Raw genomic sequence first — 17,205 nt, forward strand, 5'->3', positions numbered from 1 at the left:
CCATTAGTATTGTACTGAATCATGTTTGAGTTGTTGAAAAAACAACAGCAGTGTGTTGCAATAATTTTGCACGATAAAATCAATTTTGGCACACCGATTATGCAGCAGATTATCACATTTAGATGTAAAGATTATGCAGTGGATAAACAGAAATTGAGCAATGAAATAGTAAAAAAAAGCTCAATCATAATTAAATTCATTATTTCTATATATTTTCTTTACTAACTGCAGCTTAAAACATCTAAATAACGTTAAAAACACTTATTTGGTGGGAATAAGCTACACAAGCCTGTATAGGTTTAAAAGTATACACCTTTAAGACATCAATGTGTTTTATGTTTGATTTGTGACATTAGAGCAGTACTGTTAGTGCAACTTTGATACTGCATGTGTTATATTGTGCCTGTATCTAGTTGCCCTTTTACATTTGGGATTGTTTTAAACTTTTGGCATAGAAGTTTCAGGAAAAAAAAGTTCTCCCTGTTTTTGTCCTGATCCATCGATACAAAAACCTGTCTGAAAATGAGCTGATCAGATTCTGGCCACTTTGTGATGACACAATGTTCTTTTGGGTTGTGCAACCATTAGTAAATAACCAACAGAGGTAACACCTGCTCACCTTATTACCTGAATCTCCTCCTAGAGCACCATTGTGTTTACTTCAAACCAACCACTTCGCAGAGGGGCATGGCCAGCAGCAGCTCATTAGCATTTAAAGCTACACAGAATCAGCACTTTTGAAACTTTGCTGTAACAGAGGGGTATATGGCATGCTACAATGCATGATCTGTTTGGTATTTCGAGCCCAACACTTCAGAGACATGTTTTGTATATATCTGAGACCTATAATATATTGTTGAAAATATTATAATATTATAATAGGGAACCTTTAGGTGGTTGTTTTTGCTGTTAATGTTGTAAATATAGACTGAGAAGTGAGATGCAATGGGCCAAACTGCTGTGAGTCAGGGCAAAAATGTCCATGTTCAATAATTAAAACCACTTCTGAAACTACTAATGTTGCCCATTTGTAAATTTTTCTTATTGGTGCAGCTCCTGTTTGTATAACTGCTAAACATAATCCGCTTTAAGGGGAAACATCCAAAGCAGGAACTGGCTGTGAAATATAATCGGCAGAGCAAAGATTTTGGATGATGGTGACGAAAACTGGTCCAGAAAAACACATATTTTGATTATTGCTGTTGACGAAATGGCCTGAGTGCTTTGCTTGAAAGTGATGCATTTGAAACTGATCCAAGGACGAGCATTTCAGATCAGAAAAGATAAAAACAGAGCCAGGACGTTTAGTCTTCACTCAGCAGTTGGACTGCACTGCTGGAGAGAAGTGGTCAGCTCAGCTTTTTCCGGATTGTTTGCGTGTGTCCTTAAACTGATCAGATCCACAAAAATGCAATCACAGCATGGTGCTGTGTTCAGCAAAAACATAGATGAATTTTCTTGGACAATTCATCCATAAAACGTCATAACATTGTGTGGGTTTCCAATCACATAAGTGTGGGGCAAAGTGGTGGATGAACCAACATTGATGTCTTTAGAATATCTCCAATAAATGAGAAAAATACTTTAATTATTGATGAATATTATGCAATTCAATTCACCTCCTAACTGAATAGTTTTTTTGAAATTGGAGACAGGCCAGATACATATACACACATTCAGAAACCAAGGAAATGGTAATGGAGCATTCAAATCAAATTCTTTTTTATCTGTCACACAATGTACTCCGTTGCTCAGGAGATCGAATAGGCAAACTAAAACCTCTCACAGTAGTACCAGTTTACACTCCAAAGTATGTCCAATCAGGGACTTGAATCGGCAACCCTCTGGTTCCCAAACTAAGTCCCATCCATCACCCCTCCTGTCTGCTGTATCAGCAATGTGTTTTGATGCAACATCAGCCACATCTCTTCTCATTCAGTGAGAAAATCTGAGCAGGAGACAGTTGTCTGTCATTCTCTTCAACCTGTTAATGCGGACTTGTTTCTTCCTCTCAGACTAATTATTATACTCCGACAAGAAAGTTATGTTTTTGGTTCAGTTGCTGTTTAGTTTGTCCGTTTAAAAGCAGGATAGCAGAGAACTACTGGCAGATTTGAATCCAACTGATTTAAAAGGTGTTGTACGGGCCAAGGAAGAACCCATGGCATTTTGGAGTGAATCCAAATTACATTTCAAGTGTCCTGCTAGTTTTTATCTTGGATACCACTTACATGGACATACAATAATCTATGCTCAGTATATGACAGAAATGAGATGACCCTGTTTCATAAAATGTAAGCGCCAAACCAGGCACCAGAGTAATTTTCTATCCCTGTGCCTCTGTGATCCCCTGAAGCTGTGCGAGAGAGATTAGCTAAATTCATCTACTTCACAGAGTTTTGTTTTACCCACGGGCCTAAGGGCTGGAGATTAGTTGTGAAATTAAACTTTTCTTTTTTCATACTTTCCCCTATGCCAACAATGCCTTTGATGTCAGTTTCAGTGATAACAGTTTGCTATCTTTAACCCAAATCCAACTTATCTTATCTATCATCATCATCATCATCATCATCTTTCTTTAGTTCTCTCTCTGAGTCTCTCTCTTCCAATATCTATCATTCCTAATTTTCAGTTTATTGCGTTCAGCGTGTAAACAGGGTCGAACTGGGGAAATAAAAGTGTAATATCATGAACGCACATAAAGTATACAGCATGTGTTCCTCTTTGCTTCTGCCAGCATCTTTGTCTCTCTTATTTACTCCCCACGCAAGCCCATATGTGATCCTGGATGAGAGTTGGCATCGTGCTGATTTTTTTGCAAACGCCTGGTTGTCATGGCAACGCCTCTCAATGCGAGGCATGTCTACCAATCTTTGACTGGTTGTTGTGTACATGTCCAGAACAAAAGGCAATGGAGGAAGAAAAAGGACGAGAATCAGTCAAATACAATTTAAATCGCAGATGGCTCTCTGCTCTCTGCCTGTCAGGATGGATTTTTTGCACGAGCTTTGAAGATTAACTTAAAACAAGCGCACGCACACAGTCAGAGGTTTTGTCATATGTACTGTGTGTTGATGCTCTACCCAGAAGCACTTCCTTCAAATCCCATTACACACATCTCCAGCCCCCCCCTCCCAAACATCGAGAGGATCCAGTCCCCACAGCTAAGACAGTTGGTATGGAAACGGATCAGTAAAGCTCCAAATCTCTCTTTTTTTAATGACTCATTACCAGTCGCTCCTGCTATTAATGTCAATGCTTCCACGCTATGGCAGAGAGATCACAGCCGCTAACCCAAATCGCTGCAGGGAAGAAGAGGAATGTGTGAATTGGTTGGTGAGCACAGTGGTAATCATCCTGTTTGCTTGCCCCCTCCTCTTTAATATTTCAATTTCCTCTCCTAGTTTATCTGACTTGCTTCTTCTAGCAAACCCTTTATTATGCTGCTGTTAGATGCCTTTGCTGCCACAAGGAAAACATGATTAAACACCTTGCTTTGCATCTGAAACACACTTCTAGAGATAAAATAAAAGGAGGGCTTAAAGGGAGCATGGGGTCCCATTCTGTCATTGGGCATTTCACACCCTGTGAAATCCAAAATGAAAAGGCAATACAGCATCAACAAAAGCAGAAAGGCCACATGTAAGCGTAGATTAGGGAGAAACGCACTCAGAGAGTTGATTCTACAGAGAAAAGATCACAGTTGTTTTTTTTTATCACTGAGAAGCAGTGTCTTGCTTCCTGCTCTGCTTTTTCTCTCATCTCACTGACAGCAGCAGTTAAGAGATGGAGAAATCTGGAGGGTGGCGGAGGAAGAGAGGAAACACACTGAGGGTGGAGCACAAAAAGGGGAGAGCACATATGAGATGAGAGGGATGGAGCTAAGAATCCTTAGAGTTGGTGATGTTACAGCAGCTAATTCTCAACCTGGCTGGATAATTTGCCTGAGGATCGGTCGGTTATTGAGATGTAACTGTGGCATCAAACACAAACACAAACAGCTTGCCTGTTGGGACTCAGCTTCCTGGTTAGCTTACTTAGCAATCTGACACTTTAATTCAGCAGTAGTAAAAATGATGACTTAATTGCATTTATCATTACGCACATGGACATTGTTAATTTAAAAAATGTGCTGGCTAGTAGACTCGCTTAGCAGAATAAGAGAGATAAAAATCTGTGACAAATACTGACATACTTATATAATATTCTATCCCGACTTAATATGAACTACTGAACTATTATCAAAATTACTATCATCTCTGTGAAGCTGTTTTCAGGCCCAGCAGCTGTCTTGGCCTAAATGTTAAGCTGACAAAGCTTACAATGACAATGCTAACATGCTGATGTTTAGCAGGTATTACCTTCATTAGCTTAGCGTGTAAGCATACTAACATTTGCTTATTAGGTCTAAACATAAAGTACAGCTGAGGAAAATAGGAATGTCATTAATTCTGCAAATATTTGTTTAACTTCCATTGAGGAAAGACAAAGACTTTAAGAAGAATTTATTTAAGAGATAAATGTTTGTTCCAAAATTGAGATCACAAATTTAAACCTCATGGTGGCATTAAAAGGATAAGACAGATGTACTGTACATGTGAACACTGAATGCATCAGTAAGTATATCGTCCTCTGGCAACTTAGAATGACCATACAAAAATGCCATGGCAAGCCATCCCATATTATTAAGCTATTTTGGTCTAGACAAAAGTGGTGGACAACTTGACAGACATCCATCGAGCATTACTGCTAGCTTGGATACCGATGCAATTAAAAGAAGCCACAGATCCAATGTTCCAGCTCAGTAATCATTGAGTCTATTGATTAACAGCACTGATAAGTAGTTTAAATTCATTTACATCAGAGAACACTGCACAGAACCATGTGCTATAAATAGATGTAGACGAAGGTCTTTGTGTCCTCGGTTAAAGGACACAATGTCTGGTGCTTTGCCCCTGGCTACTAAGGCTCTTAGGCAGCACGCAGAGCAATATGTTTCTCATTTGGGTGTTGCCATGGACCAATTTAATTTGGAATTTTATTGTTATATCTACCTAAGGAGTTCACTATAAAAAATACAAACCAGAAGCTGACTGTGCCTTTGGTTGTCTGAATATATGTTCGAATGAATTTTTAATCAGTCTTTATTGTGTTACATTTTTTAGAAAGTTCATGGAGGCTAAGACAGAAAGTATCCCTTTATTCTTGATTTCTCGATTGCAACATGTATCTTTCGAAATTGACAAAGGACAACTTGCCTGTGACTATTTATTTATAATTATGAAGTTATTACTTTTGTGATATAAATATTCTGGTTACACTTGAAATCTTTCTAAAAAAAATCAGCATGCCTTGAACATGAAAATAAATAACAGGGAGAAAATCCCTGAGGCTGGGTACAAACATTTTAAAGAGAGTTTTTCCAGAAGATCACATGCTTTTGGTCAATAATACAATTAGAGGTATATCAATATCATTATAAATAAACACCACCACACACACATACAATACATCTCTGCTAGGCAGCCAACAGAAGGACGTTTTGTGTGAATTAAGGGAAAAAGAATGATGGGGTAAGGCTGTACCCATCATCATCATCCTCCGGGGTGCAGAGCGGCTTATCATTTATCATTAGCTGGCAGGATGTTTCTCAGAGAAAACATCCACCATGAAGAATTTATTCATCTGTCTCTGTCTGATAACAAAACAGAAATCTAAATCTGTGAATGAATACACTGTGGACTTTCTGTTCATTTATTATAATAAAAATAATTTTAAAAACACGTCAGTTTCATGTTTTTTTTTCTTTTGTGTTCAAATGAAACATTTACTGTAAGTAAGTGTCTTTTTTGTTTGAATAAAATGCAGACTTTTTGTTGGGAATGTTGAGTTGTACAGGGAATTGAGCCCAATTAGACTACACTGCCACCTACTGGTGGAAAAACAAATCACCATAATGCAGCTTGCAAGTTATATTCATTACAATTGGACTTTTAATGGAAAGGCTTTTAAGATTGTACTTTGATCTTACCCAAAACACAAATGGTTGAGTACTTTTATTTTGTTCCTGAGATAAAAATTAAAAAAATGTCTGAAACTCCCAAACGAGCAGCAACAAAACATAAAAGCTATATTTGAGTATACATGCTTCAATCTCAGTTTTTGGATGATTATAGATTGAATTACTACACTGGACAAGTAGAATAGACTTTTCTTTTTCATTTTGAAAGAATAATGTTATAAAATTCAGCATTTCTTTAAAAGTGAAAGTGTAATTTATGTTCAAGTGCTTCTGTGTCATGTGACCCAATCACTCCAAATCAATGCAGCGTTGTAAGACTACACTGGACAAGGACACTTTCTTTTTTTGGATTGGAGAACACCACCTATGTTACATGAATAGGTTTAATAAAAAAAAACTGTTGTTTAATTCAAAATTAAATGACAAATCAATTCAGAATTGTATAACTTCACTAAGTAAGAAATGTATGTACAAATTCTATGTCATGTCAATATTTTTATAAACAAATGAGAAAAAATGTTTAGGTCCCTCCCAAGGTTTTTTGGTGAAGACTGATCTAAAATTTGCCAAATGCTGTGAGAAAAAGTTATTCATTCAAAGTGAGCTTGTGATGAAAAAAATAAGCTTCTGAATTTCTTCTTAAAAATATACATACCTTTATGTTTTGATAAAGAAAATAGTCACTATATTGTCTCTAGAAGCAGGGCTAGGGTATAATCCAATAAAGAATGGTATGTCCATTCTCTCCACTGTAAGAATATCTGGTATGGATTTGAAATAACTGGGTCAGATAACAATGAAAGCAATAAAAATAAATCACATTTTTACAATATAATATCCCTCTGAAGTCTTCTAAAGAAGTATTTGTACTTTTTATACTTAAAGTGTATTTAATTGAAGATGATAGTTAAGAGATTTGGCTTAAATAAACATTTTACTTGCATCGTTTGTTCGAAATACAAAGCATTGTTCCTAGACATTTGATAACAACTGTTGTTGTGGTCACAGGGACACTGGGCTGCGGTTCATAAGGGAGGAACCAACCATATTAGCAGGTGTATAAAGTCACGGTCAACTCACCGAGAAACACTGGTCTACACCGGAAACTACACCATATATTTTCAAAATAAAAGCTCACAATTAACCTTTGTGAAAGAAACCAAGAAGTTCTGTGGTATTATTTTAAGCTTAGTGATCCACACCGCTTCATATTTGAGTATTTGCACATCTTGTTAAACCCCCCCCAAAAATGCTGGCTATTAAAAACTGAATTGCTTGTATTTTTCCAAGCAATCATTTTGTAAGACGTATATTGATAATTTAGTTTATTGTTACCAGTTATACTCTTTGTTACAGTGTGTAACCAGTATGTATACGGTATAAAGGTTGGCTAATTATTGAGTGTTTAAAATATGCCTGCTATGACTTGACAAACTAAACCCTTTTATTTGTTCCCCATTGACTTTTCCTCTCAGGTTTTCTAAAGTTTTTCACAATCACTTTTCTTCAGTAAATGTGTCTGTTTTCTATGTAGTGGTGAAAAAATGGTGCGGCAACTAGGCTACGCCGCAAACCGGATATTGATATAGCACTTTCACATTTCTCATATTTGAACACAAGTGAGATTCTTACTGGACACATACCTGTCTACTCTCAGAAATCTGGCTCCGATTGTGTGCACTTTGTCCTGCGGCTTTCATGTTAATAAATCATCAGAAAGCAGAAACAGGCCTATCCTCAAAGTGTTTTGTTTCACCATCAAGATAGCAGGCATGTATACCAGGAGAACCACTCCATGTTGAATTGGATTCTTTTTACCAGAGGTTTGGTTTTCAACAATATTCTGGTGAGCAGTGAGCACTGATGTGTTTGTACAACTTTTCTAATTCAACTAGCAGCACTTGGTGGGGAAAACCACAATGTATATATACCAGATATGCTACCAGCAGGTGGGGCTTGGTCCACGTGACCAGTCGGCTCTCACCTGTCAAAAAGATGCATTGACTGCTTTTATTTTGAAGTGTAAACCGGAAACGGGTTTACAACGCAGCACCAGAGCGGTCTGTCTGTCTGTCCAGAGATGAGCGCACACCGGTGCCGGTTGCAAGCGTGCAGTCATCAGCAGGAAGGAAACGGACTACACCGTTTATCACCGTTTGTAAAACTCTGCCTCTGCAATGTTTAAAAAGCGGATTAATCCTCAAACTGTGTGACTGATTTAGACCGTGAAGATGTTGACAGACATGATTGTGGAGCAAGAATTTGAGATTAAGGAGGAGGAACCGTGGTACGACAAGCAAGACCTTGAACATGGTACAATTTCCTTTCAGTCTTTGTCTGTGAACACTATTGAAACAGAGTAATCATTGCATAGTAGTAAATGGATTTGCATAAATAGGGATATTAAAGCTGTAATATAGACGGATGTACCTTATTTTAAACTCACTATTAAACCTTGCAGGTGCACAGGAGGTTACATGTTTAAGATATTCTATGTGATTTTCTGAACGTATAACCTCTAACATTTCCAGTCAGTGGTTTTCATTTAGTCTAAAATATGTTTTAGTAGAAATTAAGCACCTTGACAGACTGCAGGAAAAGGCAGTAGTCAGCAGGACATTCACATATGCGGCAAAGTAAAAAAGAGAAAGGTCTACCTTTTGCCTTGGACCTAGTTCATTCCCTCCTTTTCATTCTTTTACACTGAAGCTGAAGAATGTGTGTGTGTGATATTCCCTTACACCGTAATTGGGTAATCTAGACTCCGTAATTGGGATTATTTTTAACAGTAGATTAAATAATTAAAAAGGGGGTTGGGTAATTGTAAGGGTTAGGTAAAGATTAGCTTTTTTTTATTAACTCATCAAACAACTTGAGTATTCACTTCATAAAGAACTACATGGAACACATTTTTAAAAGTTGGTAGCTGGATTCCTTCTAACAACAACAAATCCTCACAAAGATGCCTGTACAGAGAAGTCCTCATGTCTCCATCAGTGAGACACAACGGATTGGACATAGGTATATTGGTATAAGAGCACTGATCAACCCCTGGTGGTTCCTCTCTGTCCCTCCTGCAGACCTGCAGCTGGCAGCCGAGCTCGGGAAGAGTCTCCTGGAACGAAACAGGGAGCTGGAACAAGGGCTGCAGCAGATGTACTCCACCAACCAGGAGCAACTGCAGGAGATCGAGGTAAAGAGATGCGTGTCACCTGTCTTACCTGTGGGGCTCAGCCATCCAAGGACCCTGATATACTGTGAATTAGATGGTTGGCCTAGGAAAAAGTGTTCATGGTTGCTGTGCAATATTACATTCAATCTTAATGGGAATATCCTGGTCAAAATATATTAAATTGTACAATCACTGAATTATTTTGCAACACAAAGGCTTCAAATTGTCCTTAAAGAAAAATACACATGCTGCTGTACAAGGGCGTAATTTTGACTGGGTATGAAGAGGACATTAGTTTCCATCCATTTCTTTCAGGCTGCTAAAACTAACTGTAGGAGGTTTACTTGGGCTTGTGTATGCAGCTTCAGAGAATGACCTGCAAAACTACAAATTGTATCGAGTTAGTGTATTATAATGCAAGAATTGAAGTGATTTTTTTGTTATGGATTATAATTATGCACAGCCAAATGGCACATTCGATTACAATAGCAATACACCTCTATTTAAAGGAAGAAAACATTTGCACACGTCTTTTGTTGTTGAAGAGCAAAGCTTGAATCCTGTCTATCTCTCTGTCTTGTTGTGAAAAGAAAATAAGGAAGGTTCATGCAGGATTTCCAGTAAATCATTAGCCTAGGTGTTCTGAAACTGAATCACAGAAATTCAATGTTTAGCTTTTTACAGATTTCCTGATTTAAGGCAGGGTTTTAATTTCCTTGAGTGAAGTCTGTGTGACACTAAATCCTTCTCTGTCTCTGCTGACAGCTAATCTCTTAAGACCTGTGCTGGATACTTGTGACGTCAAATGTTTGATTATAGATCACTACCTGTGTTGAAAGTATTTACCTGCTTTACTGGAACTGAAAGGCATCTAATGCATCCACATAAATAATCTTCAAAAATATATCCAAACTGTTAAACTTTACCGTACTGTACACACGTGTTATTCATTGACTGTTAGTGCGTGTGCAGTCTGACCCTGAGCTGTGAAGTAGACGTACACTGTTTTTTCTGTGTGTTTATTTCCAGTACGCAGATTAAATGAAAGAAGGTTCAAAGTGTCCTTGCTGCCACAGCTGATAAGATAACTTGTTCTTAAGGAAAATGTGACTCTAAAGAGCCACTGATTAGGAGACATTCAGGCGTTACTGTGATTCTCTAATTACATGTCCTTTAGGCAGCATTTTTATTTCTTGGCTGTTGCGCTAGTTTAAATACCAAATTAAGCAGCTTAAAGTCCTATTATTATTATAATTACTATTATTATTATTATTATTATTATACATTTTCTTATTAATAATAATAATAATTACAATAACAATAATATTAGAGGTTTGTTCCCATTAAATATAGCACCATTTTAATCATTAGAAAATATTGAGTAATTTAAAATGATAAAGATAATCATTTTCAGTAAAATCGGGCATCAGTAAATTAGTCGTAAAAAAAGGACAAAAAAAAAATGTTTCTTTCTTGGATTGTCCTTTTGTTTGTATGTTTTTATTGTTTTTTAATTGTGTGCGATATAATGTCAATTAAGTTAATACAATACACACTAGATGTTTTGTTATCAAAGAAATATCTCTAACTCGTGCCCTCTGTCTCTCTTGCAGTACCTGACCAAGCAGGTGGACCTCCTCCGTCAGGTCAACGATCAGCATGCCAAAGTGTACGAGCAGCTGGACGTGTCATCCCGAGAGCTGGAGCACAGCAACCACAAACTGGTTCAGGACAACAGGACAGCTCAGCAGAAGATCCAGGGGTAAGACTGAGATGTGGAATATCTGTTTCAGATTTCCCAATTTATTATAAAAAACAGGGTTGTACAAAGTCTTGAAAAGATGGAAATTGTGTAATTTCAGTTTAGGTACTTTGTACGTGCTTTAAAAGTATAACATGTACTCCTAATATGGTGTGAGACCTCTGTGTCAGGTACCTTACATAGCTGTGTTTGTGTTTTCCCTGCAGGCTGGCAGAGACGGTGGAGCAGCTGCAGACGCAGGTGGAGGAGCTGCAGCATCAGGTGGAAAAGCTGAAGCTGAGTCCTGCTCAGCCTCTGAAGCGTCCGCTCAGGGAGAAGTGTTTGCCCCGCAGCACTCAGAGTGTGTCCTGCCTGAAAGAGCTGCAAAACACACTCAGGTGAGGACACCCAAATACTGTATTTACATCATTGGTGCTCAGTTAGTGGACACATTGCTGCTTTCCCCTCTTTGACCTCACTTTTGGCTCATATAACTTTTGATGGACTCTTGAAACTATTTTTCTATGTTGAAGAGATTAAACTAAAGTCAATAAGTTGCAACAATTCTAAATGAGTTTAGTTCTGTGATAATAAGTTGCTCTGACTACTTGTTGCTAGGCAGAAAATGAATAGACTTTAGCATTTATTTGACGAGAAAAAGCCTGTTAAATATCTTCTATAAAAAGGCAGCAAAAAAATAGGACTCAAACCATATAACAATTATAGAACATACACATATTATAGGATATATCGTTCAATGGATTCATCAAGCAAAGATGGAAAACATTCTCTGGATGTATCTTTGTAAATGTTAGGATTTGCAACTTTTATACCTATTGTATGTTTGATGTATTTGGCATTTGAAGAAAACAAGCGATTTATAGGAATATTATTTGGGAAATGCACTTATTATTATTATTATTATTATTAGTAGTATAATTTTATTATTATTTAAAAAACATTGATATCCCTCTCATATCTGCCCCTTGAAGACACTTCATTGAAATAGCTGCTTATTAATGGACTTGCAGTTACAATGTCAATATTTAATAATTACGTAATATTTTATGTATCCTAGTGTGGGAAGGACTCAGCTCTATTTTCTCTTGTCGTTGTATTGGAGGAGGCCTTAAAATGTGTTTTTTAAATATGAAAAAATGAAATAACCATTATAAGAACTTCAACAGTAACTTATTTCTTAACCTGGTTGAGAAAATTCAATCTTAAATGCGTTGTCACTGATCCAGAAGCTCTTTGTAAGCCTCAAGATGGAAGCAGAAAATCCTCTTGGCTTTAGCTCTTCCTCTTTGTGCTAATCTTCCTTGCTGGCAGTCAACCATGTCTGCCTCACAGCAGGTCAGAATGTTTCGTGCTGCGTTCACTCCCGCTCGGCCTGCACCATCATGTGGTTGTGTGACAGGTGCAATTACGGCCTGGGTTTAGTCTGCCCCTTCAAAACATCCAGGTCAGTCGGAGGTAAATCTCACTGATAAACACAACAGGTCTGAGCTGGATGAGGTTGGAAGGAAGGAGGTCGAAGTCTTCCAGCTGAACACACTGTCTCAATATCTCTCCGAGAGTGATTCTTCAGCTGATTTCTAATCTACTTAGCTGATTAGTTCTTGATGACCCTGCTTTTTTATTCCTAGGGGTTGTTTTTATTGCCTTGCGTATCCTGTTTTTGTTGTTTCACATCTGCATTGGTATGGTATATTTTAGCCAAAAAACACTTATACTTAGTTGTAATTAAAAGACAATTAAAAAAGCAGGTATCTCATTGAATTGAGCTGAAAATAATCAATTTACCAGACTTTATAAATGTGAACATACTTTAAAATAGTTTCTGGTTTGTTTCTATATTTGTTTTGTAACTGTCTTCATTAATGTTTAAAAAATGTTTGCAGAGAAAATACATTTTAAGTAAATACAGTTAAAATAAGTTGGAAAAACTCAAAAAAACTCAAAAAACGCATTATTTAATTCATTCAAATACCCAGCACCATTTTTAACGCCACATAATTCATCTACTAGTTTGAACATGACCTTTGTCACATGTGGACATTGATTGCCCACGGGGAACTTCCTGTCACCTTTCACTTTCACTAAAGAGAAAATCAATTATCAGACTGCCTAGAATATAAGGAAATATAAAAACTGCTGATAAAACATCACCACTCAGGGTCAACCTGCTTACTATGAAGATTTTAACCATATCATCTTTATCTGATTATATCTGTGGAGTCTTAGTTATGTTGAAACTATTTTCATCTAAGTATGAAGAAATCTAGTTCTTGAAAAGCTTTTGGATTACTCTAGATGTGTATGTTACTGAGTGTTGAAACCATCACAAATGAAAGGGTACAAAAACTGTTATGTCTGTGTCTCTCTGCAGGTACGACTACGACGAACCCTCAGATGGCCTCGAGTCCCCCGACATGTCGTGGCACGAGGAGGAGCAGGCGTCACTACGGCAATCCCTGCGCAGCCTCCAGACTCAGTTCGCGGGTGAGCGTGCTCGGAGGGAGCAGTCGGAGCGCGAGGCCGAGCTGCTGGCCGGTGAGAATGCAGCGCTGGAGCATCAGCTGGCAGGGATGGAGGGCTGTAAGGTATGTATGAGGAAAATATGTTCATCTCTTTACACTTTACACAGCAGCGTGGGATTTGTGTTGGTCTGGACTTCTTTTACGTTTGATTACAAAGTTTCGAAACCTAGAGGATATTATATAAAACATATCCCGTAACACTCTGTAAAACCGGCAGCTAACAAAAAAAAGGGAAATGGTTTTAGAAGGAGGCTTGTAGGGCCATTGGCATGGTGACTTTCTCACTGGATTTAGCCACTAGTTATGAACATTTTTTTCTTTTTCATAAATTAGAAACCATAGCTCACTTTTGAAGGCTACTTCATTGTAAATCTACCTGGATTTAATACTGTCATATGAAAGGTTTATTCTACGAGGATGTATTTGGAACATTGAAAAGCTTTCAATTCATTTAAGGAGCCAGCGGAGAGAAATATTTTCCTAAGAAAGAAAACTTGTTTTGTTTTTTATCAAGGAACAACGGCGCTTCACTTTACTTTACACCTTAAATTGGACAAACCTAATCTTTTTTCTAACTTTAATCTCAGATATCCGTTTTTTTCTCTGGATGTTCTCCTCTCTGTTTGGTGTTCTCTTGTTTTTTCTTTTACCTACAATGGCCTAACACAGCCATAAGATTCAATATCCTAGTTGGAAACTTTCTGCTGCACTGCGCTTAGTTTTGTCAACTTATTTCCACATAGGACACTTTTACATTAGTGTCAAATTGCACCCATGACTCAATCTTAAGTCTTTATGAAACAACATGTCTCTCTCCTCTTTCTGTTCCAGGCCAGAGTGGCTGAGCTGGAGCGTGAGGCGGAGGAGCTTCGTCAGCTCTGGAAATCGGATTCCTCCACGAGATCCAGCCGCCCGGACAACATCCACAGCCTGCTGCCCAACTCTATGTTCCTCAACCCGGAGGAGGAGAGTGAGGACGGTGCAGCTGCATCCAAGAGCCCCTGGGCGCTGAAGTCCTGGGACAGTGAGCGGCTGGTGAGGACGGCGCAGACACCCAACAGGGTGTACGACCACGAGTGTTCCTGCGTGCGCCGAGCCGAGGTGGTGAAGTACCGCGGCATCTCGCTACTAAACGAGGTGGACGCCCAGTACAGTGCCTTGCAGGTGAAGTATGACGAGCTGCTGCGACGCTGCCCCCTGGGGCAGCAGGAACGGCAGCAGGAGCAGCAGCAGCAGCAGGAGCTGGAGGAGGAGGAGATGGAAGAGGAGGATGGGCAGACGAATAAGTCCATCCAGACTGCATGCCTTGCTGCTGCTTGTCCCACTCTTACAGACTTTGAAGATGACTTTAACCAGCCGGAGTACAAGGAACTTTTTAGGGAAATTTTCTCTCGCATTCAAAAAACCAAAGAGGACCTGGTTGAGAACAGAGGGAGAGCCTCGGTGGGTGAGGTGCTGCCTAATTTGCATAAGTAGCTCTTACTATTAAAAAGATCTGCTGCAAGATTAAATTATTGTCTTCCAGATGTACACTCCTAGAATAGCAAATGTATGTTTTTTGCCCAGAAATGGCAGTTGCCATGCAAAGCGGGTTAAGATGAGAGTGATGCAGGAACAGGAAGGCCAAACGTCACCAGCTCTGTGGCTCATTCAGCACAGAAACACCAGTGCCTGCTTCACGCTGCCTGCCGTCTCCACTGTGCACTCACTCTACCTCACTTTGCAAAAACAAGCTCCTGAGGAAATCATTTCTGGGTCTTATTTTCATGAACTGTTTCGGTGACATGTTATTCTACAGGGTCCCATAATTTCTTACAGTTTGCCAGAAAGATGTAAAATCACATAAAGGTTCCTGGAAAAGACTTAAGATGTTATTGAGAAGCTAATTATGGAGAAATTGACAGGTTGAAATAAATCAAACAAATAGGTATCTGGGAAATAAAGTTCAGTAAATGTCTTTCTTTCAATTCCTGTTAAGATATCAAAGGGCTTTAGGGCTGCAAATAAAAACATTTTCAATAACTGATTAATTTGTAGTCTTTTTAAGTTAATCGTTTATTATACTATAGCCCATAATAAGTTCCAAAAGAACAATGAGGTCAACAAACGACTTATGTCTAAGCAACAGTCCAAAGAACCAAACATACATTTAATTATCTCGATAGGAGTAGAAAACCATCAGGTATTAACCTTTGAAGAGCTGGAATCAGTCTGTGAAAGTTTGTCGCTTAAAGAAAAATAACCGATGCTCTAAATTGTTTTTGATTTATTTTGTTTTGATGAGCTAATTAAACCAGTTGTTTCATCTCTAAATGCTAGTTCGTATTTTAGTCATTGAAATCTGTGAATTCTATTGTTTATTATTTTACACATATTTCGCAAAATAGTGAAGTTATGATGCGGACCACTTGATGGAGCCTGAATTTCACTATAAAGCTCCGTACGCTCATCAGTACAAGTGCCACGTTGGCCCTGTTCAGACCCAGCGTTAACATGTCACATAGTTTTTACCTTAAGGTTTGATACATTATAATACAAATATAAATTAAAACTCAATTTTAATTATAAACTCAGTTGAACTTGTATATTTCCCATAACTCTCCCAGTGATTAGTCCCAAATTAAACAGCTCTTTTCCAGGAACCCCCTTAAAAACGATCATATAGATGACAGATCCATAGATTAAAATGTTATTGCTGTATCTGCTGTTTGATTTGTTTCCTGTTATCAAATGTCAACTTTTTTTATTTTATTTTTCTTTACAACAACAAAAGAGAGAAAATAAAGGTACCTTTCTTGGTGATAGTTTTGCCATAAGAGTGACCAGAGATGTTGATTTGATGAAGGAGTTTATTCTATTAGAAGTTGGTGATTCATTTTTAATGTAACATTCATTTCTTAAAATGATACTTGGTTATTATTGTACAATAGGTTGAGAGACTGTGATTGAATGTATTATTAAAGGGAAGTTCTGAGGTTTACCAAAAGACTAACTCGATGTACTTGACAATGTAACGGCCTCCTAGTATGTTGAATATCACAAAAACCTGTTTTGATTTAGAGACTTTTCTCAGCTGCACTGTTTTGCTTTTTTCCTTATTAAGATCAAGACTCACACTTTGTATACTGTAAAATCACATTGAGATGCACTTTAGAAAATGCACATCATTATTGTTGTTCTGTCACTTTACATGTCTGTGAAATGTAGTTATAAACAAGCGTGCTGAATATTCTGCAGTATGTACGATGTGTTTTTACCTGTTTCATGAGTGGCCCTCGTGGTTTATGCCTGAGCTATAAAACATGAAGCAAGCACCACATCTGTGTCTTTATTAGTGCTGTTAATCTGTTGGAAAATATGATAAAATATTACTCATACAGATAAACTCAAACATGATAAGAAATCCACTTCGAGAATCATGTAATACGTTTTTTCCTCATCCTGGAAATAAAACCTCATATATCATTAGCAGTTAAAATTCAAAATGTTAAGTTTCCAAACCTCGTGGGAAAAGGTGTTGCGTTGGCAGCTCAAAAATTATAGCAAACAATTAAAAACAAGGAAATTTGATCTTGTCTAAATATTTGTAACAGGCTGTGTCCATGTGTAAAATAACTATTTCATTATGGTGTTACATGGGACAATGTAATATAGGTGTAATAATAGTGTAACATGTATAATTTGGGTGTCAAATTATTGTAATGGGGGGTATTTGTGTGTAATAAGT

The 17,205-nt window shown here is 37.8% G+C and overlaps 1 protein-coding gene across 1 annotated transcript; it reads left to right on the top strand.

Annotated features, from left to right (window-relative positions):
• Window positions 1-8,043: 8,043 nt before the first annotated feature.
• On the top strand, window positions 8,044-16,795 carry LOC134871392 (cerebellar degeneration-related protein 2-like). Its single transcript, XM_063894166.1, has 6 exons — window positions 8,044-8,335; window positions 9,103-9,215; window positions 10,808-10,956; window positions 11,163-11,333; window positions 13,328-13,541; window positions 14,310-16,795. The coding sequence occupies exons 1-6, from the start codon at window positions 8,254-8,256 to the stop codon at window positions 14,952-14,954; spliced, it is 1,374 nt and encodes a 457-aa protein (XP_063750236.1). The 5' UTR covers window positions 8,044-8,253; the 3' UTR covers window positions 14,955-16,795.
• The last annotated feature ends 410 nt before the right edge of the window (window positions 16,796-17,205 follow it).

The sequence above is a fragment of the Eleginops maclovinus genome, chromosome 10 (genome assembly GCF_036324505.1).
Source record: "Eleginops maclovinus isolate JMC-PN-2008 ecotype Puerto Natales chromosome 10, JC_Emac_rtc_rv5, whole genome shotgun sequence".
NCBI lineage: Eukaryota > Metazoa > Chordata > Actinopteri > Perciformes > Eleginopidae > Eleginops > Eleginops maclovinus.